This window comes from Corylus avellana, chromosome 3 (assembly GCF_965113065.1).
Source record: "Corylus avellana chromosome 3, dhCorAvel1.hap1.2, whole genome shotgun sequence".
Lineage (NCBI taxonomy): Eukaryota > Viridiplantae > Streptophyta > Magnoliopsida > Fagales > Betulaceae > Corylus > Corylus avellana.
Window position 1 is genome coordinate 32,052,665 of NC_142492.1, and position 24,922 is coordinate 32,077,586.

The 24,922-nt window shown below is 36.5% G+C and overlaps 2 protein-coding genes and 1 pseudogene across 2 annotated transcripts; all 3 read right to left on the minus strand.

Moving 5' to 3' along the window:
* Positions 1-1,362: 1,362 nt before the first annotated feature.
* LOC132175976 (pentatricopeptide repeat-containing protein At2g22410, mitochondrial) lies at positions 1,363-3,717 on the minus strand. Its single transcript, XM_059588074.2, has 2 exons — positions 1,775-3,717; positions 1,363-1,659 (listed from the first exon to the last, which is right to left on the minus strand). Exon 1 carries the CDS (start codon positions 3,589-3,591, stop codon positions 1,918-1,920), a length of 1,674 nt encoding a protein of 557 aa, XP_059444057.2. The 5' UTR covers positions 3,592-3,717; the 3' UTR covers positions 1,363-1,659; positions 1,775-1,917.
* A 3,299-nt stretch (positions 3,718-7,016) lies between these two features.
* Positions 7,017-8,810, minus strand: LOC132176297 (aldehyde oxidase GLOX pseudogene; annotated as a pseudogene).
* A 7,201-nt stretch (positions 8,811-16,011) lies between these two features.
* On the minus strand, positions 16,012-22,365 carry LOC132175309 (E3 ubiquitin-protein ligase RGLG2). The gene is made up of 12 exons (XM_059587203.2): positions 22,205-22,365; positions 20,315-20,604; positions 19,206-19,290; positions 18,990-19,130; positions 18,763-18,876; positions 18,583-18,680; positions 17,417-17,496; positions 17,236-17,341; positions 16,992-17,119; positions 16,723-16,903; positions 16,485-16,541; positions 16,012-16,398 (listed from the first exon to the last, which is right to left on the minus strand). Exons 2-12 carry the CDS (start codon positions 20,579-20,581, stop codon positions 16,318-16,320), a joined length of 1,338 nt encoding a protein of 445 aa, XP_059443186.1. The 5' UTR covers positions 20,582-20,604; positions 22,205-22,365; the 3' UTR covers positions 16,012-16,317.
* Between the last annotated feature and the right edge of the window lie 2,557 nt (positions 22,366-24,922).

The window sequence follows — 24,922 nt, forward strand, 5'->3', positions numbered from 1 at the left end:
AATGCCTGAAATAATAGACAATAAGAAAATCACATTATTTTCTGAACTAATGTTAAAGCCATATCCAAATCTAAGCATCATCTCTGAGGGATCTAATTGAAGCTTTGCCCTGGTTGAAAGTAGAAACAAGTATCTGACCACAAATGTTTAGTCCTCAGATCAGAAGCATTTGTAAGCCCTAATCACTAGAGCCACAAATGGATCCTGTCTTGCCCCCCAGTGGATCATGTTTTGCAGGAAAAACAGTGGGTAATGTCCCTTTCTGCTTCTCATTCAAGTCTTCTCCCCACCAATCCATGGTAGGTAAATCTTTAGAACATCCCAGACGGGCATCATTATCCTTTTGCAGAAAAACATAATTTTCTGATATCCAAGCACTTAGGACACGAAGGTTTTAGTGAAAGATCTCCATATGCTCCTTACAGTTTTGCTTAAAATTATTTAAATTGGACCTTATGTAAGTCTATAAGCCTGAAAAAAAGGAACCCTATTAGTTTCACAAATTTCATCTTTGAGTAACTATGAGTCTATGACTAAGGCCTTCCAGGTTGTCTGAAAAGCAAGGTAATGGTTTGTATTATGAGGCATTATATGTCACATTCCAAGAACACATTGTGCTTCAGTGCCCCCGAGACACATGGCATTACAAAGTTGCCACTGATATCATTATTATCAGAGTCCATATCCACAACATGGATTTAGATACATGGCTTTACATATTAACACCAACTTAATACAATATAACAATTATTTTAAGAACTATTACTTTTACAAAAAACAACCTCCCAGCAGGTAAAACAGAGCATAACCAAATGTCAAAATAACACAGCCATAGTTGTAATTTAAGAAACCCAAAACATTAACTTTCTCAAAACATTAATTCAAAAAATCTCGGATTACGTGAATTTAGACTGTGAAGTGCATTGCACTGGCGTAAATGTTGAGTCCATCGTTAGATGCAATACTAGGTCAATCTCGGGTATATATATAAGTGATTAAGAGAAACCTTAGAGCATTCCCAATGGAAGAGCCATATTTTTATGTAAAATAGCTCTTTAAAACTCACTTTTATTTAATTTAGCTAAGCCATTTTTAAGTGTCTCCACATCCGATTAGCTATATTTCTAAAAAAAATGTGGAAAAAGATTTGGAAAAAAGATAAAGCAGGAGAGAGAAACACTAAAAAATAAAATGGCTCCCTTAAAAAGTGCTGCTACATTTAACTTTTTTTTTAGCTCTTCTAATCAAATATCTATTTTACATATATTTTTTGCTCATCCAATGTGGGAGGTTTTTTGAACATTTGAAGAGTTATTCTAGATAAAAGTAACATTTGGCTCTTCCATTAGGAATGCTCTTAATGGTGACTAGCTATTTTGAGGTATTACATAAAAGTGGCTAATGCATTTCCAGGTTGTGATGATACATTTGAGTTACTAATGAAACTGGTTGCTTAAGAAAATGAACAAGTAACATCCCTAGTAGGCATAGGTAAGCACTTACATAAATTCCTGTACTTGAGCCATGTATCTATATCGAACACAGAGAACCAAACAGGGAAAGCTGGATCTTTGATTGGTACCTCCATATTGGCAATATGTAAGCCTCTCTCTCCATGACAACAGTGGCAATGGTTCGCCATGGTATCTTTCCTGCTTCCTATAATTGAGTTCCAAAATAACACCTTTAGGGGCCAGTGAAAGAAAAACATACGTGCGAAAAGAGTCCAATTAGTCACTTAATGGAAGCTTGGGTACCATTGGACAGAACTCACCCCACAATGGCAAGGACTTTCTGGTCGTGCATTATGTGTAACTTGCAGCATGCTGTGAGGAATTGACTGACTGCCTTCAAGTCCTGCTGGTTAACATGGAGCAGAAGAGTTTTTCTGTAAGTCCTTAAGTTCTTCATTTGATTTCATTTTTTGTTGCAATCAGACTCAACCCAACTGCACCCAGGAAGTTTAATTACACGTCTCTCCTCCATTGCTTCCCGAACCAATTTGGCCTCATCCCACCGTTCCCTTGAGGCATAGATACTGATAAGAAGCATGTAATTCCCAGTATTTTCAGGTTCTAACTTGAAGAGTTGCTCAGAAACAATTTCTGCAATCTCAACATTTCCATAAGTTCTACATGCTGCAAGCAGAGCACCCAATGCTCCAGGCTGTGGTCCCATAGGCATGCTTTTAACTAATTTGTGAGCCTCATCAAGTTTCCCGGCACGGCCCAGCATATCAACCATGCAAGCAAAGAGATTAGCATCAGGCTCAATTTTGTAATCTTTTATCATGCTTTCCCAATATCTCATTCCATCTTCAACAAGTCCCGCATGGCTACAGGCAGTCAATACTCCAACAAAGGTGATATGATCAGGCTCAACATTTTCTGCCATCATTCTCTGAAAGATCTCAAGAGCTTCAACCCCATGACCATGAGAAGCAAGACCTGTGATTAGCGCGCTATAAGAGAAGACATCCCGCTGAGGGATCTCCTCAAATATGCAGCATGCCCGTTCCAGGTTGCCACACTTTGCATGCATATCAACCAGAGCAGTAAGTACTGGTTCATTCTGCTCAATGCTTTCTTGATCCACATAAGATGCAATCCAATTTGCTATATCCGGTCGGCCTAATTGTGCCGATGCAGATATTGCAGCAGTCATGGTGAAAGCATCTGGTTTTACACTTGCTTTTTCCATTATCTGGAAGAGTGCCAGTGCTTCACTTGGTCTCCCATTTTGTGCATACCCAGAAATCATGGCTGTCCAACAAACTAAACTCCGTTCCGGCATTTCATCAAAGAGAGCTTTAGCCAAATCTATTAATCCATTTTTAGTATACCCCACCAACATTGTAGTCCAAGAAACAGCATTTCTCTCAGGCATCCTATTAAAAATAGCACGTGCTGACCCCAGATCTCCACTATTTACATAACCCACAATCATTGCATTCCAAGATATCATATTCTTTACGGGCATCTTGTCAAACAAATCCTGAGCATTCACCATATCGTCCCCACCTCTCGCATGAGCTCCTAGAAGAGCATTATAAGACACAACATCATCTCTCACACCCATCTCATCAAACACCCGACGTGCCCTTTCCAGCGCACCACATTTACCATACATATCAATCAAAGCATTCGAAACCGGACTACACGCACCAAAACCCGCTTTCACAACGCGTCCGTGGACCTCAATTCCAAGACAAAGATCGGTTAGAGCAGCACACGAGTTGAGTAAAAATGGGTACGTGAAATTATCAGGTCTAATCCCAAAGCGAACCATTTGGGCGTACAGATTTATTGATTCAACACGAAGCGACGAAGTCTTGGAGAAAGCTCTGATGGCGTGGTTGAAGAGCGAAAGGTTTGGGTGAGAGAAAGAGGAGAAGACGAGACGGGTGTAGCGAGGGGAGGAGAGAGAGGCGTAGAGAGAGACAAGAGTGGAAGCCAAGGAAGCGTTTCCGTGGAGATTGAAGCGGACGATGTGGGCGTGGATTTGCTTGAGCTGAGAGAGGGACGAGCAAGTTTTGAGCAGAGAAGCAGCGATGTCTACTTTGTTGTATGGGTGGTTTTTGAGAGCTAACATTTTGTTGCATTCACAATGATCGCAATTTTGAAAGTTCGTTGGTTTGACTGTCGTACTGTGTCTTACCCGGGTTTTGTGAGGAATTTAAGGACGTGTTTGGATCTTGAAAATAACTTTTATGCTTTATATTTGAGTAAATGTAAAATAAATCTTTGGTACCCCTCCAATTTTTAGAAATTAAATTTGATTGCTTACATTTTCTGCCCATTTTTGTCTTTCCGTGCTCTCCGTCCAATAAAGCGATGCACGTTAAGAGAGGAGGAGAGCAGCCACCTCGTAGGCCACCGACCACCTTTGGAGGGCGGCTCGCACAATGGCCTGCTAACCACGAACATCAATGGGCCAAGCAAATCAACATGCATGCGGGTCACTCGCTCATTAGATAACAATAAAGATGTATTGCTAAGGATTATTGTTCTATTACCTTGTCCCAATTATTAAATTATTCTTGGCAAGGAATCATATGATAACCCAATGAGAGTATATGAAATACAACAAAAATAAACTAATAATTAATCTCCACTTCGAGCGGGAGTAACCACGGTAGAAATCTCCGCTTAGAGTTTGGAGGATCAATATGAATTAATCTCCACTTCGAGCGGGAGTAACCACGGTAGAAATCTCCGCTTAGAGTTTGGAGGATCAATATGGCCACCTTCGATCATGTCCTGCCAACCAACCTTTTCTTTATCTTCCTGAATCCTCTGATCACTTCTCCTGATTCTTCATCAAGCAATCCACCTTCATTTCTCAGTCTACAATACGAAAACTTGGATGAAACCATCTCCAGCAGAAACAGAGCATGCCCAGAACTGAAGATCGTTTGTTAAGGAAAAAGTGGTGGGTTTGCTTTTCTTTTTCTGATCTTTATTCTGCTGAAAAAAATAAAAAAATAAAAAAATAAATAAAGCGGAGAAAATAGTTGAGTGCAATTTATGAAAGCCATTGCAGAGCTTGAATTGTTTTTCTGATCTTTATTCTGCATTTTTAAAAATTAAGTTTTCAAGTCGCATCTTTTAAAATTATTATTTTAAATCGCGTTTTTTAAAATCGCAAACCCAAAGAAACCCTAAATCACCTAGTAATTAACTAGTCAAATTGAAAATTCTCTAAAATTCACTTAATAACTCAGCAATATAGTAAACAACATTTATGACTATGTTTATAAAAGATTCAATCTCCTGGTTTAGCTTTGAAGCAACTCTTTTTTTCTTAATATGGGACTAAAGTATTATAGGAAAAGTGTTAGTCACATTTATGCTATCACCAAAAATGACTAGTCAATTAGAAGTTTTCCTACAGTTATTTATAAAGTCCAATTTTACCTAGTAACTAAACAATGTGGGACTTAACACTTATAATTATCTTTATAAAATACACACTCTATGTGAGCAACTCCTCATCTTTTAATAAGGGACCGGGTGTTACAAAAAGTGTATTATAAAAATCTTTGTTGTTTAATTATTATTATTATTTTTAATTGAAAATCTTTCGTATTTCACTCAAAATAAGATCTAGAGCATAATAGCTCTAACATCTTAGAGCATAACGCTCTTACATAACATAGCCCAAAGCTATGTTAATACAACGTCATAGATACAATCAGTAAAATCTCATAATAAAAAACTATCTATGACAGTAGTCTCCACTAACTTATGCACAACTTCTCTTATGGAACAAATCTGCTCCAGCTTCCAAAAGCAGCAGAAAATAGTAATTAAGGATTGAAAAGAGAACTCAAGAAGAGAAAAAATAACAAATCAAGAAGAGAGAAAATAACAAATAGGGAAGAGAAAGACCTTGATTACTCAATAAACAAAAAAAGAAATAACTCTGAAATACTTAAATTTAATTGATACTTCAAAACTGAATTTACTATAATACAGACATGCCTTTATATAAGCTAAGGTTTGAGTATTTCTCAAGCCAAATACTTGGAGAAAAATAAAATATAAAAATACAAAAATATTCCTAAACTTGGGGACAAAGTAAAATACTTGTAGACAAAGAAATAATCTTCAACTATTATGCTTGAATCTTTTCATTCTTGTGCATATCTTTATTCACACAGTATTTTTAAATATTAAGGCTAATCCTTGCTCTTTTTTTCTTAATCTTTTTGGTTAAGATATTCTAATGTCATTAATTCAGTATCTGACAACTCAGCTACTGATTCAGTATTTTCTCTTGCATCATAGATGTACTAACTTTAAATCCTAACAATGAAATTGATGGTATTAACTGCAAATGAAATGAAGAGGATTCTTGTCACATTCGAATTACGATAATCACTCTTCCTTAATATACCACTCTATTGGAATATTAAAGCATAGAATAGAGCTGGATACCAGAGAGTGAAATAATAAATTGACACCTAAGTCAAAGGGTGATATTTAATATTTTCCCAAAATTCTAAACATTTTTAAGGATAATTGTTGTAGTAGTGACCATTTGCTCCTCTAAAACATTTTAATAACGTCAGCATAATAGAGAGTAATGTTTCTCTTCACACTGTTTACATGACGAATTTTGAGTAGCTTCTCTTTGCTACTTAAAACACGCTATGTCAACTGGCATGAAATGGGTGTGAAGAGTAATATTACTCTAATAGAGACAATATAATTAGTTTTTTTGGACAACTCCAAGATCGTAAAGTGGACATTTGTTTTGTGTGAACTTTTATGCAAATTATAGCTAGTAAAATTTAAAGGGGAAATCCTAAATAATTAAGCTTAATAGGGAAATTTTTATTTTTGATCAAATAATAATCATTTTATCGGCTCTAAATTACCGGTTGTCTCAACCCTCATGTGCCAATTTTAAGAACAACTTGTTGCATGCGTGCGTATATTCACTTTAATCCGCTGATTGTATGGCATTGGTATTAAAAGTATTATTGTTGTCTATGAAAAAGTTAGTCGAAACCGTCACATCAATATTATGAGATATTTATGGAATAAAGTGTAGTTTCTAGCATTACTCATTTAAATATGCTATTTGCAACGAGTTCTACAGTAAGAAAAATCTGACTTATTAATTTGGTATTGGAATTGGCTACCCAGGGCAAGTAGAGCATGTGGTCTCTCGAACAATCTAATAATTTAATTTTAACCAATTGAATTTAGTTGATCTAACACCTTGCCTCCAGCGAGGCCTAGGCTTTTCATTCTCAAATGATGAGGCTGCTGCAATGTTGTTTGGCTAATGATGAACAATGACAGGGCTTTTGAAACTTGTTTTGTAGGCTTTGCACATGCTAAATTAATCATCTTTATTATCAAATAGAATTAGATAAAAATCCAAATATAATGGCTACAAATTATGAGTGGCACTTTACTAGCTAGCTAGTTCACTCATGGGAATTTATGCCACATAATAATTAATTAAAGTGGTGCTTAATTTCTCTTACTAATCATGATATTTCCTCAAGCATTTATGAACTTCACCCACTGAGATATGCTAGGAATTCCTCCATTCACTACGGTGAGCATGTAATAACCAGAGGGTGCAACATTAGGAGATGGAGGGGCCTCCACAACTGCATTTACCCGTCCATCTTCAGCCCTAACCATGCTCCTGTACCTCAGCTTCAGCAACCTTTGGTTCATAGAGATTGAATGTGTTGTGAATGGTGGTGCATAAGCATTGAACTCCACGTCATTGCTCGGCCTCCTCCCTAACCAAAACTCAACGCTGAAGTCTCCGCCATGTCTAACACCAATCTGCCCATGATGGCCAATACCATAGCTTATTGTCACGTTATCCGGCCTATGAGTATGGTATTGCCTCTCCATGTAGTGCGGCACAAATGCTTGTAACCTAAGTTCTGTCGGGTAGGGCACGTTTCTGAACGTGTACCTGTTAGAATATAAATTAAATGATTAAATTTGTTCATTTTTTTATTAGCTTATGCTTTTGAGATAAGTGGTGATTTAATAATACCTATTGTGAGGGTTACCGCCAGCAACTAAGACCCTCCCGTCGGGTAAAAGAACGGCTGACGAATGATACATTCGGGCTATTCTAGTGGACCTCAAGACTGAAAACCTTCTCCCAAGCGTAGCGTTTGGTTTGTAGAGGTATGGTTCGAGGGAAGCGTTTCTTGCGTTGTCCCATCCGGCGGAGCCACTTCTTGCACCGTTGATGATCAAGACATGGCCGGTCGGGAGGATGAGCATGTCGTTTAGGAGACGGGGACCAGGCATGTATTCCATGTTCCATTTGTGCCTGTTCCCTGAGATCACCATTCTTCCACATGAGCTCAACGCCTTCAAGTATCTCCTTTCATTAGCGGCTCTAAAAGCTCCTCTAGTTGAGCCTCCGCACACCATGACTTCCACCCTCTGGAACTTGTTTCTGTGGTCTAGCGGAAGAATCACCGATGAGCCGGAGCTCGGATAGTTCCTTGAACCATTCCCGGGAATCCGAGGGAAGGTCTTGATAACCTTATTCTGCCTGAAATTGAAAAGGATCGAATCCCGGTTGGCGAAAATGAATAGGTTGCCATCGGAAGATAGGTGAAGGAAGGGATAGAGGTTGTTTCCTCCTGCATCCCTGTCATATGTTCGGTGCAAGAATGGAAGATTAAAAGAGCCTTCACTAGGAGACCTTTTCGGAACAAATTCATAAGTAAATACCCGTCTTCCACCGACGACTATCGCTCGATCATGCCCGGGGAGTAATTGATTGGAAGCATACCAGCGATCATCTGCCAACGATCTCTTCGATTGCCTCCAATCGCATACGTGGTCGGCACATGGACGGAAGTATCGAATGCGTCGAGAGCCGCGGCCATAGCCACCGGTTTGTTGCAGTGTTCCATTGCTCAAGAAAGAGCCCGAGGAGCACCATGTATCAGTAGAAAGCCTCAAAGGCCTAATTCTGTTCCTGGAAACATCATACTCAATGGAGTGAGCATAGCATGAAGAGTCTTCCAAATCAGCTCTAGAGTTGCCGGTGCATCTTCCTCCGCTTGAACGTCCCCGGAGCCGGTACCCGGACCGGCCTGATTGCGTTTGATCAAACAATATGACAGTGTTGTGGTGGGTGAGTGCCATGTGCATCGCCACTACGCCGGTGTTGCTCAGAAGAAGCTGCCATTGCCCTTTGCTCCCGCCTCCGGCGGCTGCTCTAGGAACAGGTACAGCACCACTGATTCCAACGGAAAGGATTAACAGAAATATTGTAATGATCATAGAATAGCGTCGTTTGTCAGCCATGTTATACAGATTGTTGATTGTGTTATATATGGAGTAGTGAAGTTGTTTATATATATATGTGGTTGTTTTTTGGTTCAAGCCGATCAACTAGGCATTCATCCCCCTGCACTCAAGAAATGGGAGCTTTAGGTGAAGAAATCACGCATTTGGAGAGAAAGAAGCCCCGCTGAAATTCTGTCTCTCTTCATCCTAAAGTATTTTACAATTTTTACGCAAAACAATCTTGCCGTGACAGAAGTTGGGGAGGGCGCCTTTGGTGGAATTCAACTTCTTCGGCACTCATGCACCATGCATGCATGCTAGAAACCAATATGATATTCCTAAGAATTCTCTGGATTTATATGCGAATCTTTGAATGAGCTCTAACGAGGAGGGAGCGCAGGCTAATAAGTAGGGCCTTGGGTAGGTGGCTCTATGTGAAACCAAATTTGGGACAACCTAAAAAGAAAAATCACAAAATCTATGCAATAAAAAAATATTGAACTCAGAATACTATACGTGACAATTCATGTTCACGTGTCAGTTCAGATCATATCGAAATATGAGTATAAGACTATATAAGTCAACTATAACTCAACTCATTTAACTAAATGAGTTAGAGTACCCATCAATTATATTTCGTTAATTTTGTGTCGGGTTCGTGGATTGTGTCAAAAGTTTACCATAACCTGATCCATTTAATGAAATGACCATGAGTTAGAGCCATCAACCCTAGCTAGCTACCTACTAATTTCGTATCAAATTCGTAGATCACATTAAAAATTGTTAGCCCTACGGAATATGTTGGACGCTAAAGAGGAAATAATTTTTTAAAAAAAATAAAAAAAATTGAGGTTGAGATAATATGGTTCTTTTCGAATACAGCCTAGACGTACAGCAGCGAAAATTTCCTTGGTGACAAGTTGGAATAATGTTACAATTGCCTGGAAAAAAAATAAATTGCCATAAATAATGAAGCCACAATATTCTATACATTAATTTATCATTTTGTTTTGCTTGGTTGCAAGATGCAAAAACTTACCAAGGAGATTAAAATTCACCAATTGCAGAAGTCTTAAGAGGCGCAAGTTTGACAAATTTTAACAAAGTCCAATAAGACAGGTTTGAAATGAGCTCAGTGTTGGAAAATAATTTGAATGGTACAAAAAAATTTGTTGAAATAAAATAATATTAATTCAAAAAGTAACAGTAAGATTAGTAAAATGCAAGAGACGGAAATTGAAGAATTGAAATATCTCACAATATTGTAGAATCGTGTAAGAATGTTCTCCTTAAAAGTTGATTCGTGCCTCCAGGAGTGTTTAACTCGGTGTGATCGGATCCCTTGATATGTAATCTTCTAAGATTAGACTATAATATCTACCTTCGTTAAGAACGCACTTCAAAAAACGAAGGCTAATAGAATACTCTATTTTCTTGTGAGATACTAGAGAATACTTGAGCAATAGAAAGAAGAAGATGAGTAGTAAGAGAGATATTCTCAAGTGCTCTATGTTGGAATTTATAGAAGAGAGTGTTAGCTTACAAAATAAGTTAGCATCCAACGGTCACAAGAATTAGTCACCAACCGTTACAACATATGAGAGTGTAAAAGGCTAGTGTTGGAAAGTTCATAAGACTCTTAGGCATTGTTTGGTAAACAGTTCATAAGACTTTTAGGCGTTGTTTGGTAAACACCACGCCATGCCTAAACACTGTTCATGAGTTGGTGAGAAAAAAAAAATAAGAGTAATGATTTGTATAGAAAAGTAAAAAAAAATTATTTTGTAGTGATTTTTTTATTTATTTAAATAGTAAAATGTAAATGATGTGATATAAAAAATGAAAATATTTTTATATTAATTTTTTGAAAAAAATGAGGTGAATAGTATTTGAAAATAGAAGGGCGTTTAACAAACCTCCTTTAGTGTTGAATGATTAATGGCACTAATAAAGGTTATTTCCAAGATAAATAATTAATTAAAATATTGGGAGTAGTTCCAAGACAAATAAATAAAATATAGGAGAATATAAGTGTTTGGAACAACTCCAAAACCCAGGAATCAAATGGACATAGGATGCAATGGAAACATAAACATTCCATGATTCAAAAAGCACAAGAATGTGGATCCGGATTCTATGTGGTAGTGAAAACTACTGCATAGAAGTTGTTATGCAAAACAGCACAATTTCGCATAACAGTCCATGCAAAATTGTGCCGTTTTGCATGGAGTTCAAGTGCCGTTTTAAAACTCCTCATGCGGTTAGGGGAAAGAACAAGGAAGAAAATATAAAAGAGCTCTTTCCTTCTTCTTCCTTCCTCTGTAAAACCCCTTTTGTGGAGCTCCGGTTCTGTCACTGGCCGTGGGACTGCTCTCGCGAGACCCCGGAGAGAGAGATGCGTAAGATCGCATTGATAGACCCATCACTTCAATCATCAATGGCCAGAAAACCCAGATGAGAAATAGAGAAATCAAGAAGGTCTCTGCCAAACCCATAAACGAAAAACGAACAGAGAAATTAAATTAAAGTGGGAATGATATTGGGATGCTGAAGCTATTTTTGATGAGAAATGAATGGTTGCAATAAAATAGCTATGTTTTGGCCATTTTAATCTAGTTGGCAGGTCCTTTTTAATTTTTTAATATTTAAAATTTTTTAATTTTTAAATCAAAATTAAAATAATAAAAAATTCATAAAAAAATTGAAAAATAAAAACGGGTGGTTGGCCACTCCCGAGGGCCAAAAATAAAAAAATAAAAAAAAATTATGGATTTGGCCCATAGGGGTGGCTTTGGCCACCCCCAAGTGGCCGGTGGGGGTGTTCCAAGCCACCCCCATGGCCCTTGGGGGTGGCCGACAAACCCACCAAATTTATTATTTTTTATTTTTTTTCTTTTTGGCCCTTAGGGGTGGCCAATTCACCCCGAAGGCTCAACTGAGGTGGTTCGGCCACCCTCTATGGGTGGCCAACCACCCCCTTTTTATTTTTCAATTTCTTTTATGAATTTTTTATTATTTTAATTTTGATTTAAAAATTAAAAAGGGCCCTGCCAACTAGAATTAAAATGGCCAAAACATGGCCATTTTATTGCAGCCAAGCATTTCTCATTTTTGATTCTCTTTCAATTTCAATCTCTCTCTTTCTCTCTATTTTTAGACAGACAACGGTGGAAGTAACAGCAACATCAAGAACCCGTCTCCTTCAATGGAGATTTAGAGCTCAAATAAAATCTAACCCAAAAAACATCAAAAAGGGCAAAAGAAAAAAAAAAAAAATTATATACACTTATATGTCATCCTCTTCCTCACATACCCAAGAACGATCACATAGAACCAAAGAGGAAAGAGAGAAGTTTCTCTCTCTAGACCCCCTCCTCTCTCTTTCCCTCTTTCAATTCCTACAAGAATCGCTATAGACCTGGAGAGCAGTCCCATGGCCGGTGACAGCCTCCGATCCAGCGCAACCGCTCGTAATTTCAAACCTAGCCATAAGAGATCTGATTCCGGATCTACACCCCGCTAATATACTCGGGTCAGAGCCATGCTCAAACCCAAAGCTCCGTGAATTCACTACCGTTGAATGTCCTTCCCACCGGCAACATTTGCCCGTCCAGGAAAATCCTCAAAATGGGTATAGCTCATAACCGGAGCTCCAGAAAGGGGTTTTACAGAGGAAGGAAGAAGAAGGAAAGAGAGAGCTTATATTTTCTTCCTATTTCTTTCCCCTAACGGCTAGGGGTGGCAAAATCGGTACCTGACACGACTCGATTACGACCTGCGGGTATCTGTTACACGATTAGCCTATACACAGACACAACATGTTTAGCTAAACGGGTAATCGGGTCTGACACGATTATGACACGAAAATAGTCGGGTAACTCGACACAACCCGTTTTACCCGTTTAAAATAATCAGGTCTAATCGGGTAGACCCGGCCCGACCCAACCCGTTAAAGCCCTAAACTATAATTTTTTTTTAAAAAAAAAAATCAAAATTGTAATAATAATACATCAATACACTGTCAATGCAAAAAATTGAGTTCCAAGATATTAAAGGCTTTAATAAAGGATAAAAAATATATATATATATATATATATATATATATATATATATATATATATATATATATATGGAAAGTGACCGTAATTGTACTCCAAAAGAAATTACTAAACTCATGATTTCACCTAAACTTAAAACAAGCAAGCATATTGACTAAGTTCATTTATTAAAATAATTTTTAGTATAAAGAAATTTAATTTTGCTCAAATTACATTCCACTAAAAAAGAATTATGTATATTTCAACACAAAATATGATATTTGTAATTTGTTGAAATTAAATATCTCATAACAGAGATGAATTTTGCAAATCATTTGAAAAAGAAAAAAAATTAAGGGCAAAAAGCAAGAAGAATGTTTTTAAATTAAAATCATTTAATTAAATATTTAAATATAAAAAAGGCCCTACCTAAATTTGTTGTCTTAGGCCTCAAAATCTATTAAGTCGGACTTATTCGAGGGGTTGGCTTGGACGCTTGGTTACTAGTAAGTCACTTGGCCCTCATCGATACCTTATAAAGCATAAAGTCTAAGTAGGGACAAAACTAAAATTTCTATTTCAAAATGATCAAAATATGAATGAGATTGAGGGGTAAAATGTGTCAATATTTTCATTATAGCAATAAAGAAAAAGATAATAAAAAAAAAAAGCTAACAAAAACAAAATAATAATAATAATAATAATAATAATAAAAGAAACAAAACTCAAAACTACATCAACATTAAATTCATAATTCATTACAAAATACTTGTTCACTTGAAGTCTTGAAGGATCCATGATCCATTCCATGTAATCAAATATATGAATTATGAAACACTACAAATATGCTTCTTTTTTTTAAAAAAATAAAATAAAAAAATAAAAAAATAAAAAAAATTATAACCAGGTCTGATGGGTACCCGTTAGACACAGACAGTAACCGGGTCTAACGGGTACCTGTCAGACCCAAACAGTAACCGGGTCTAACGGGTACCTGTCAAACTCGAACACTAACTGGGTCTAACAGGTACCTGCCCCGAACAGTAACCGTGTCTGGCTGGTCGACCTGCTAGACACGAATTAACCGGGACTTAAACGGGTAGACCCAATTAAGACCCGAACCCGATAAGGCTAAACCCAATATATGTTTTTTCGTGTTATGTTCGTGTCGGGTTCACAGGTCGTGTCAAAATTGCCAGCCCTACTAACGGCGTGAGGAGTTTTAAAACAACACTTGAACTCCATGCAAGACGGCACAGTTTTGCATGGACTGTTATGCAAAATTGTGCAATAGTTTTCACTACCGCATTGAAGCCGGTAGGGGTGGTCGCGGGTCGGGGCGAGGCGGGTATCGGCCATTTCCCCAACCTGCCCCGCATCCTACGGGTTTGGAAATTTCAACCTGCCACCCGAGCACAAGGAACAATATTCGGGCAGGTTCGGGTATTGCGGGGCGGGGTAGATCAGGGCAGGTTTTGCCGGTTGTACATGTATCTTTCTTCTCCTGTGTTTCTTCTCTTTCATTTTCATCTCTTTTGCAAATTTATTTTCCTCCTAAACAAACACAACCCAACAACAGAAGTTACAGAACCCCAGAACAAAAAATCAAACCTTCTTTTGAGAGAAAAATCAAACAATACAGAACGAAAACCCTAACAAAAAATCCTTAACAAGAATCAAGAACAAAAAATCGTTAACAACAAAAAACCCTAACATTACAATATAATCAAACAATACAAATCAGACCAAGGGGTGATTCAGTCACGAAGGTCAATATGAGAGCCAAGAGAGAGAGAGAGACTCGGGAGCAAACTACAGAGGCTAGGTTAGTGCTTCAGAAGCGACGAGAGAGAGAGGAGCGGCGACAGTGAGAGAGGAGCGGCAAGAGTGAGAGTCTGAGAGAGTGAGAGTGGAGAGAGGAGTGGCAATGTCGGTAAGAGTGAGAGTCGAGAGATGGAGAGAGGATGGAGGGGAACAGGGGATGGAGGTGCAGTTGAGAAGAAATGAGAATGAAAGAACAAAGAAGAATCTGGATTCTAGGGTTTTTTTTTTAAGTGTATATATATCCAGGACGTAGTGGGTATCCCTAGGAAAAAAATCACTAAACCCACAACCCGCCCCGCCCTGCATGGGTTGGATAAAATCCAACCTGTACCCGCAAAATAACATTGAAAATCCACGCGAGGCGGGGCGGGGTGGTTTTGCGGGTTGGGCGGGTTCTTGCCCACCCCTAGAAGCCGGATCCCAAGAATGTACTATCTTGTGTTCAGCTAAATTCAACACCAAACTCTCAATCAGGAAGTAAATGGCAAAAAGTCCATAGAGCCGAAGTTGAACGTCGCTAAAGAAGTTTCCTGAAGAACAGACACTAGTTAATATAGAGCTTTAGAACATGTTTGTGATTGTTTTTAAAAAAATAGAGCTTTTAAGTCAAAAAAACTTTTTTTGGTAAAAGTTTCATTTTTAAACTTTTGCTAAAAATACGTTTTGACAATTTTTAGGTTTTTTGAACCCTTAAAAGCGCTTTTAATTTTTTTACTAGACGAGTACTTTTTTTTTTTTTTTTTTTCAAACGGACTTTTTAAGTGTTAAATGCACTTTTAGGTCCCTCAAATGCAATCTCAAACAAGCCCTTCTTCGGGATAGGATGGTGCTCTGACAAATGGGGCATGACTGAAGATAAAGAAATGTTAGAGGTCAATAAATTATCTATATTTGACCCATATTCTCCTACAAATTTAATAGATCAACCATTAGATTTGTAGAGTCTACCATTGACTTATGTGGAGTTCACATAAGTTCATAAATCTAATAGCTGATTTGTAAAATAAAATGGGCCAAATATAAAAATAAAAACAAAAAAAAATTTATTAACCTATACCATTTTTCCTGAAAATATTCTCCACAAACACAAGTAAAGCACGTTTGACCCGTTTGCATTCTTGAAAATGAAAAGAAGCAGTCAATCATTTCTCTGGTGGACTGCCTTGGTCATCCCTGATTCTTTTATACATTTAACTTTTTCTTTTTTAGTTTTATGTTAGGTCCTAAAGAAAAAGGAAAAAGAATTGCCCATCATATTAGGAAAGGGGGAGGTTTGAAGATCTCAAAGAATCACAACAAAAAAAAAAAAGGGTGACACTAGCACATTGGCCCATCATACTAGCAGTGACACTACTAGATGCAAGCAAGAAACTGAACTTTTTAACAAGTGAAAATGAAAAATACTTATTGTGTATATGTCCCAGGAATCCAATGGACATAAAGATGCATTGGAGGCATAATTACGAATCAACAAAACATTGAAATATATATACAAGGAACAAGTATCTGATGAGTACCCCCTTCCCTGAATCTTCAGAGATCTGATACCCAATCCAGCTAAAACCAGTACCAGGCTGGCAAGCTCCCAACCAGGAAAGGGATTGGCAAAGACTAGGAGCTGAAGTTAAAGAGGCCCAAAATTTTTCCTGAAGAACAGACACCAGTTAGTACAGCTTTATTCTGGTCTGAATGATGCTCCGGCAAATGGGGCATGACTCGAGATCTTCTCCGCATTCGCAACATGTCTGCAACTCAACAGAATCTGGGTCACATATAAATTCTTTCATCTAAGCTCCAAGAAGGATTTGAGAAAAATGGCTAACTACATTACCTGATGCCCACAACCAAACGCCATGTCTTTTGGATTGGCAAGGCAAATGGGACAAAGCTGTGGGGATCACAGAAAAAGATAGGTTAAAAATTTCTCACATTGACTTGAGAATTGTGATCATGGATTTAGAAAAATCTACTCTTAGTCACATTGCGATCATTATTTAAAGACAGCAATCGTGGACGGTAAGCGTCACAGATGCAGATAGTCAATTCCAGAAGTAGAAAGTGTGCATTACATGATTATCAGAAGCATGACTTGAAGGAGCAGCCGAGCCACCAACTGTACGAGGTCCACCAGAAGAGGGTGCACTCGGACGAAAACTGCTTGAATGTGAAGGTTTTTTGGCGTTGAAAGAAGCTGCACCATACATAGGTGGAGGAAGAGAAACCCTGTCTACAGCATTCCCCCTACTAACACTACATAAATAAATTGCAAATGAATTCTGTTACTGGCAGCAATAGCAGAACCATCAAGACCTTACAATGGAGAATCATGTATCGTTACCCCAATAAATTAAGCTCTAATGTTGCTTTGTACTGTGATGGTATTTCCATCAAGGCTGCAAGAGAAAATTCTGCTTCTTTTCTGGGTCGGTCCATGTTCTTTGACATTATTTCGGTAAAATTCACAAACTACAAAAGCCGAAAGAACGCACTATTTCTCAATCAAACATTGACCAAGAATAGGTCCAAATGATGCAAGCTCTAACATAGACCAAAATGATATCCAAATACCAAGGAATACTTGCCTGGAAATTATCAAAGGCACGAGCAGGGATGTTATCATCAAATTGTCTCATCATCTCCCATGGCCCATCTCCAACCCCAACTAATACAATTGACAAAGGGTACTCACTGCAAATTAAAAAGCATATTAAAAGGTGTTTTTTATGCAGAGTATATGACCACAAACAAACTGCTATGCAATACCTCGCTTTCACAATTGCATCAACAGTTTTCCTTTCCTGTGGGCTTAGTTGGCCACGCTCAGTATCAACACTTCTTGTCACCTGCCCCATGGTTTCAAGGAATATAAAATAAACAAACTGAAATAACAAACATTGGCCAAAGAGAAGCTGGCTGCTGTAGTATGTCTAACCGAAACTAAACTTTCAATTGCAAAATAGGCTTTTTTTATTTCAAAAAAAAAAAAAAAAAAACTGGTAAGTTACACACGCACCTAGTGGGACATGAATCCACGACCTCACCCTCCACCTTGCTACAAAGGGAGGAAGTACCATTTGAGCTAAATCTCATTGGTGTCGCAAAACATAGGGTTTTCCAGCTGTAAGTAATACTATACTAATATAGACATTTTGCGTTAAACTGGAACATGGATATAATCTTCTGTTAATATTTGTTAGCTCTAGCTTCCTCTAGGAAAAAGTTACCAATCTAATTAGATGTTACTTTGCTCTAAGAGTCTGCTTTAATTGCTAATACTTTCATCAATGAGGAAATCCGATGAGCTACTAGAACCATTGGGTATTTCATTTTAGCCCCTGACAAAAATATCTCTGTGGCCGGAACTATTCATAAGATACTAGAACCACTCATAAGCTACTAGCAGATATTAATGGATGGAAAATCTATTTGATTAGCCCTTGACACAAATATCTCCAAATTCTTGGTGCCCAAGGAACTTTGTCTCTATCTCTTCACCATGCTTTCTCTCAATTTTCTATAACTATAGTCATTAATTTCGCATTCTATTGTTATGACAATGCCATGCAACTATAACGATCTCCTTACGTATAATTCTCACATTCCATGTTTGCTTGGCAAGCAGGTCAAGAGGTATAGAGTTATGAAAATTTTATTAACGGCTACACTGAAAATGGCAAGTTCCAGACTTTCAATTCAGGAATTCTGTGGTCAATAACTAGATACTTACCCAAACAGATCGGAATCAAAAGAAAATTTTGACAATTTCTCAAATCTAGCACTTTCATTATTCAACATTAAAACCTTTCTTTTGCATCTGATAAGTGGTACTAGAAATTACAGAATCATATTAGTACAGCTAGTTTGTAAAGTTTGTGCAGCTATATCAAGAGTAGTAAATAGCCACAAAGTACAGACCAGAGACAAAGTACCTGCCCATCAGCTATTATCAGTAACACATGATACTGGCCACCACTTTGCTCAACAATAGTGACGGCCATTTCAATGATAGGGGCAAATGATGTTGGCCCTGTCACAGAAATGGGAACAAAAGAACCGTAAGCTAAGACCAATTCAAAACGGTAGATGATAAGAATAAGTCAGATTCAAACCTGCAAGTCGTAGATGAGGGACCAATTCTCTATATCGTCTCAATACTTCTTCAAATCCATTACAAAATCGCTCATCTGAATAGAAACTGAAAACCTCTTGATCATGCGTTGATGCTGTCAATTTGTAGAATTAAATACAATCTTAGTTATCTAGAGGACAATTTTATTTTTATTTTTATTTTTAAAAAAGAGAAAATACCAATGTAAGACCTCTATAGAAGAAATACCATCTCCAAATCCATAACAGGGAATCAAGTTATCCTCATCAAACGAGGATAATGTTTTTCCAATAATAGATATTGCCTGCTCGTAGGGATTTTGTTCATTTCCAATGTGATGCAAACTTTTCCGGTGGAAGGACCTTGCTCCTAAATGCAAAAGCATGTTAAGCATGTTTAACTAAAGCTTGAAGAGGGCTTATATGCACCAATAGGAGGTCAAACCTGTCCACTCATTGCTCTTTGTGAAGTCAATACCAACAATAAGATTGGAAGATTCCAACCCAGCGCGTGCCAATGCTTCAGTAACCTGAGGCAAGTATTGTATTTCACAACATCATAAAATTAGTGATTAGCTAAACTACCAATACAGATATGCCCATCAGTAAGCAGAACTATCTAAAACTTATATTTGTTCAAAAATTAATTTATATTTTCTTCAAAGACATCAAGATAACACCCAGACATAGACATCAATAAAAACAATTATATAATAGTTCATATTCTGTTCAAAAACAGTAGATATCAACATACAGCTAGACATAGACAAATGCAACTGAACAGTTACATTTTCAACTACAGCAAACACCAGTAGGTGAAAATAAGTTGAGACGCATGAAGAACAAAGCAATCTTCTACATCTTCTCCCTCTCAGCAAACTAGAGTGCCAAGTAAGGCTTTAATACATACACATACATTATCTCTGTATGTATACAATCTATGAAATAGGAATAAGTAATATTTATAACACATTATCCCATGTTCCTATCACATGGTTGACCACATCAAGGACATGTCCAACATCAGCACTGCTCGTACAAAGGATCATTCATAGCAAACAGAAAATTGTTAGAATTTATATTACACATGCGGAGTCAAATGCCTCACAAAGGCACCATCCAATGTTTTGCATCTACATGTAGGCAGAAACTAACCACTTAGCACTAAGAACACCAGGTACATTTAGGTGTAAATCATGATCATTTCATCAAGTGTTAGAAAATAATATCACTTTAGAAAGAATAAGCATTTCAACCTCAACGCACTGCGAAATCATCAATGTATGCCATAAAAGTGAAACTCCCTTTTAAGTACCGAAAGTATTATTACAGCAATGATAATATAGAACATCTTCTATTTAATAAAAGAAAAAATGTTAATATGGTTAAAAGTCACAACTAATTCAAAGAGTAAACACCAGTGCTTTTCCGAGTATGGAAACCCTTAAATACAGTCCTAGTGAAAGTAAGATATGACTTTGAAAGAGACTGGCTACTCTAGTCATCCCCAATTACAACAGTTCATTCACTTAGAAATAGAACATATTATATTACCTGCTCCAGGCTATTATAATCATCATCTATCTTTGAATACTTCCTCTCTAACCTCCTTCTTGACTCCGGGGCCTGACCACCACCATAGGTTTGAGGTGGAGGTGGAGGTGCAAAATGCTGATGTGGCATGTAGTCCTGGCTTGGTTGTGGATATGTTGACTGTGGATGTGGCGACTGTGGATAACTGTGATGATTCCATGAGTATGAATCAGATGATCTAGATGAAGCCTGTCTAGGACTTTCCCGCTTTGAAATAATTCCACCCATCAACTCTATATCCTACAGAAATTCTGCAACATCCAACAAATGAGAAAACAACTTACCAGATGACATATGAGCAATGAAGCAAATTCAACACGCTTTTTGAGCAAACTCAACACCCTGAAACCCTAATTGACCAAAACAATGAAGCAGTCCAGGAATTCAGAATTTGGATACCTCTTCTTTTCTCCCAGTGACTGTTAATGCACCAAAAAAATTTGCTAGATTGAGCTTCAATGCAGTTCCAAGAATTGGGTTTGCATTGACAATAGATAAATAAATAACTTTGGAAGTGGTAGAGAAAATCAATGTGTTATGATAACAAATATTAAGGGATTAGCATGCAGCAGTTAGCTAATTATTGTTGAGTCAGTAAGTGACGTAGCGGAAGACTGAGGTAACTAATTCTGCAAGGAAGCCTAAGGTAACTAATCAAAGAACGTCGTCTTTGATTCTGCAAGGAGAAGTGTCTTCGTCTTCTACCCATAAGATAAAACAAGCCGCAAGCTAAAAGAAAAATAAAACTCCATAGAGTAATTTGAGAAAAAATTCTCTGATTTAATAATAATTCGATAATAGAAGAGAAATACTTGTAGAGAAAGAAACCTAATCCTAGTAGTAATGGTAAGGCTAATCCTAATAAGGAAAGAAAAAATAATTAAAGCAAATCTAACCCTATTAAGGAAAGAAATTAATGTCCTAATAAAATAAAATAAAATAAAAATCTTAATACAAAATTGACAATCAGCAGGAATCGTGACAATCTTTCCTTTTGTACTTCCATTGTCTGAGAACGAGTAAAATTCTGATCAAGCGGCGCTGCTCCAATATTATTTTTAATATTTTATTTATTTTTGTTTTTACCGAAAATAAAGGTAAATATCGTCCCACATCAGTAAGTCAGTATTACATTAGGATTCCTTGTTACAGTCTTTATGAGTGTTGCACTTATCTGCAGTATTGCGTAGGAGTTAAACTCCAACTCAGTGTAGGAGTTCTACTCCCACTATGTGTCGTGTATTTTCTTCTATTTAAAGGGTGATAATGAATAAAGAGGCATGTAGAATTTTATCCCAAACCTTGTGTTTGACAAAGAGGCCTAGGAACCTCCAAATTCCTACCGCTAATTCTCAAATTAGCAAACATAGGCCAGAACAAGAAGCAAGATCCTGCTTCTTTCCCGGTTGAGAGGCAAGTTCTGTTACGCATTCACGTAACACAATGTGGCTTTTACTCATTTGATGAACAAATGGGGTCAATACAATTAGCATTATATATGACCCCAAAAACGAAATATTCATAAATTACTTTTCTTACTTTGAGAACAGAATATTAAGGCAATTTTTGGCTACCCTGAAAAGCAAAAAATGTATTCCTAAGATGCTAACGCCAACAACACAGATATTCACAAACTTCTGTTCCAAAAATCATATACAATTCCATAATCCTTTATAGCTAAAGACATAACAACAAAAACCCAGTTGTCCAAATCCAACATCATCCCATTAAAACTACCTAAATTAAGCAACTACCCAAATTTTATAAAACTCAACAAGAACAAGAACAATAACAAGAACAAGCACATCAAAATCTTATCAGATTTATGTAAACATCAAAGGCTGTGTTTACCTTGCTGAGAGCCAGTCAACTACGGCAAAACATTCATTTTCTGGGTAATGTATAGGACGTGGGTGAAGGTAGTCTCAGTGGGCGAAGAAGTCCATGGGCGTCGTAAAGGAGTGGATCCGGAAATTAGCACTGGTTCCAGGAAGTTTCCTTTGCAGAAAAGGAAAAAAGCCTTCATTTTTAAAGTGTTTACATTTGTTTTTTTTCCCTGAAAGCGAAAACGACAGCCCATGTCCACTTGGCGACTTTGGCTTACCTCTGGTCGATCTCCATTAATTTACCTGTTCATTTAAACGAAAAGAAGTTACAATTAAAAATAAATATGTAAAGTTTATTTATCTCCTCAAATTATTATCCTAATGACAATTTATTTTTACATTATCAATTATGATAATTTATTTTTCAAATTTTTAAAACATTGACAATATATCCTGTCAATACTAGCAAAGTGACGAAATTACTCCTATATAATTTTCAATAAGACAAATATTCTTAAAATTTTGAAAAAAAATAAATAAATTTTAGTATTTTTATTTTTATTTTAGTAAATGTAATTTTATCATTTTGTTAAAAGTGGGGGTACATTGTCATTATTTTTGTAGTTTGGAAAGTAAATTGTCGCAATTAATAATTTGAGGATAAATTATCATTAAGGTAGTAGTTTGAGAGGGTTAAATAGACTTTACAAAAAAAAAAAATAATAATAATAAAATAATGACAATAAAAAAATAAAAAATAAATAAATAAATTCTTTGACATTATTGATTAAGCGGTGGGGGCATGACATGACGCTTAAACAACGCATAAAAGAAATCAAAGTTCACTCATTGTCTACAGCTCACGCCAAAATCCCACCAATATTTGTATTCATCTATTGAGTCGTGGAATTCATTGTTCACTATAATATAACACACTTTCATTTCTATAAACTGCTTTACAATCATATTTTTAAAGTTTTTTTAAAAAATACTTCAACCTTTTTAAATTTCATTTTTTTTTTAAATGCCAAAATTTCCTCCTTTTTTTAACAAATTGAAATTTTTTTTTTTTAAAAAAAAGAAAAAATTCTTGTGACCCACGGCTGCCAAGACATTTTTTAAACTTCTTGTACTTTTTTTCTTTTCTTTCTTTTTTAAAAACGGAGTATTTTGAGCATTTTAACAAAAACAGGGTAAAATTAAAAATGGCTGAAACATGTGTTATTGACATTGCAAACTTTTAAACTTAGAGGTTATGATTTTAAAACCGCTTATTACACTTCAAGCCTCCAAGGAATGTAACTGAAATTTCTCCTTTATTATATTTTGTTAATATAGCACAATCAAGAAAAAATATTTAAACAAAATAAAATAAAAATATAGTATATAACATTACTCGTAATATAATATTACAAACCCATGCAGATTGGGCCAATTATTTTATTTGATGCCTTCCTTGCCTTTTTTTCACTAAATAGAATATGACATTATTACTTGAAATAGTTGAAGAGGAAAAAGGAAGTGACAAAAGGATGGTTGAGGAGTAGAGATTCGAAATACCAAACTACGAATCAAGAAGGTCTTTTTCTACCACATTATTGGTGAAACTTTTGTGTGGTGATAACATATAGAATGAATGATCATGTCATTTTTTCATTGCCTTTCAACATTCCCTTTTAAAATACCATTGATTGCTACTACTGTGATTAAAAATGCACGTCACCATCACTGAGATTTGACCTTTTACACAATATTCTTGAGGAAAATAATAATAATGCCTAAGCTTTAGAACAGGAACCGAGAACCGGTCGCAATAGAAGCATCGGCGGCTAGCGTTCCACATTATTAAGTTTTGCAAAGAGATAGACTTTTAGACATTATTTTGGAAGGTGATGCACTCCAAGTGATAAAAAAAATAAAATAAAATAAACAAATAAAAAAAGGGTGAATTTTACATGATGTAATTAGAGTAGATTTGGCAATTAGTGAAGGACATTTGTAAGGACTTGGCATAAGTGTCTAGTTGCCAAGTCATTCATACCAGTTGAGTCGCAAATAATGCTGCGCATGGTTTAACAAAGTTTGCCATCAAACAGATCATCGATCAGGGGTATTTGGATAAAATTTTTAGTTATATATGTGACATTGTTTTGTTAAGATTTATTTGAGATCATTAAATTTATAATTTGTTATTAATTAAAAAAAAAAAAATTATTATTATAGGGAAAATTATACTTTACCTCCCAAAGTTTCACTTGATTTGCAATTCGACCTCCAATGTTTAAAAATTTGTGATGTATTCCAACAAAGTATCAAAAATTTGCAATGTGACACATCCAGTAATAATTTATGTTTTCTCTCACAGAAATGATCGAAAATACCTAATTTCTCTCTTTTTTTTTTTTTTTTTAAAAAAAAAAAAAAAAAAAAACCCAAAAAATAGAAATTAAAACAAAATTTTGTGGTGGCTTCTTTGGTCATTTCAGCCACCCTCTTTGGCCATGTCACCCCCAAATGGCCAAATGGGGTGGCTCGGACACCACCAAATGGCCAGATTGGGGTGGCCGGCCACCCCATGCCAACTGGGGGTGGCCGTAGCCAACCCAATTTTTTTTTTTCTTCATGATTTGATTTATTTAATTGAGAGCAATTTTGAAAATTGTAGACCAAAAACACATGTGCCTTGCACGTGCACAATTTTTTCTGTAAAATTGGACAAAAATTGTTAACAGAGTGGCTACAT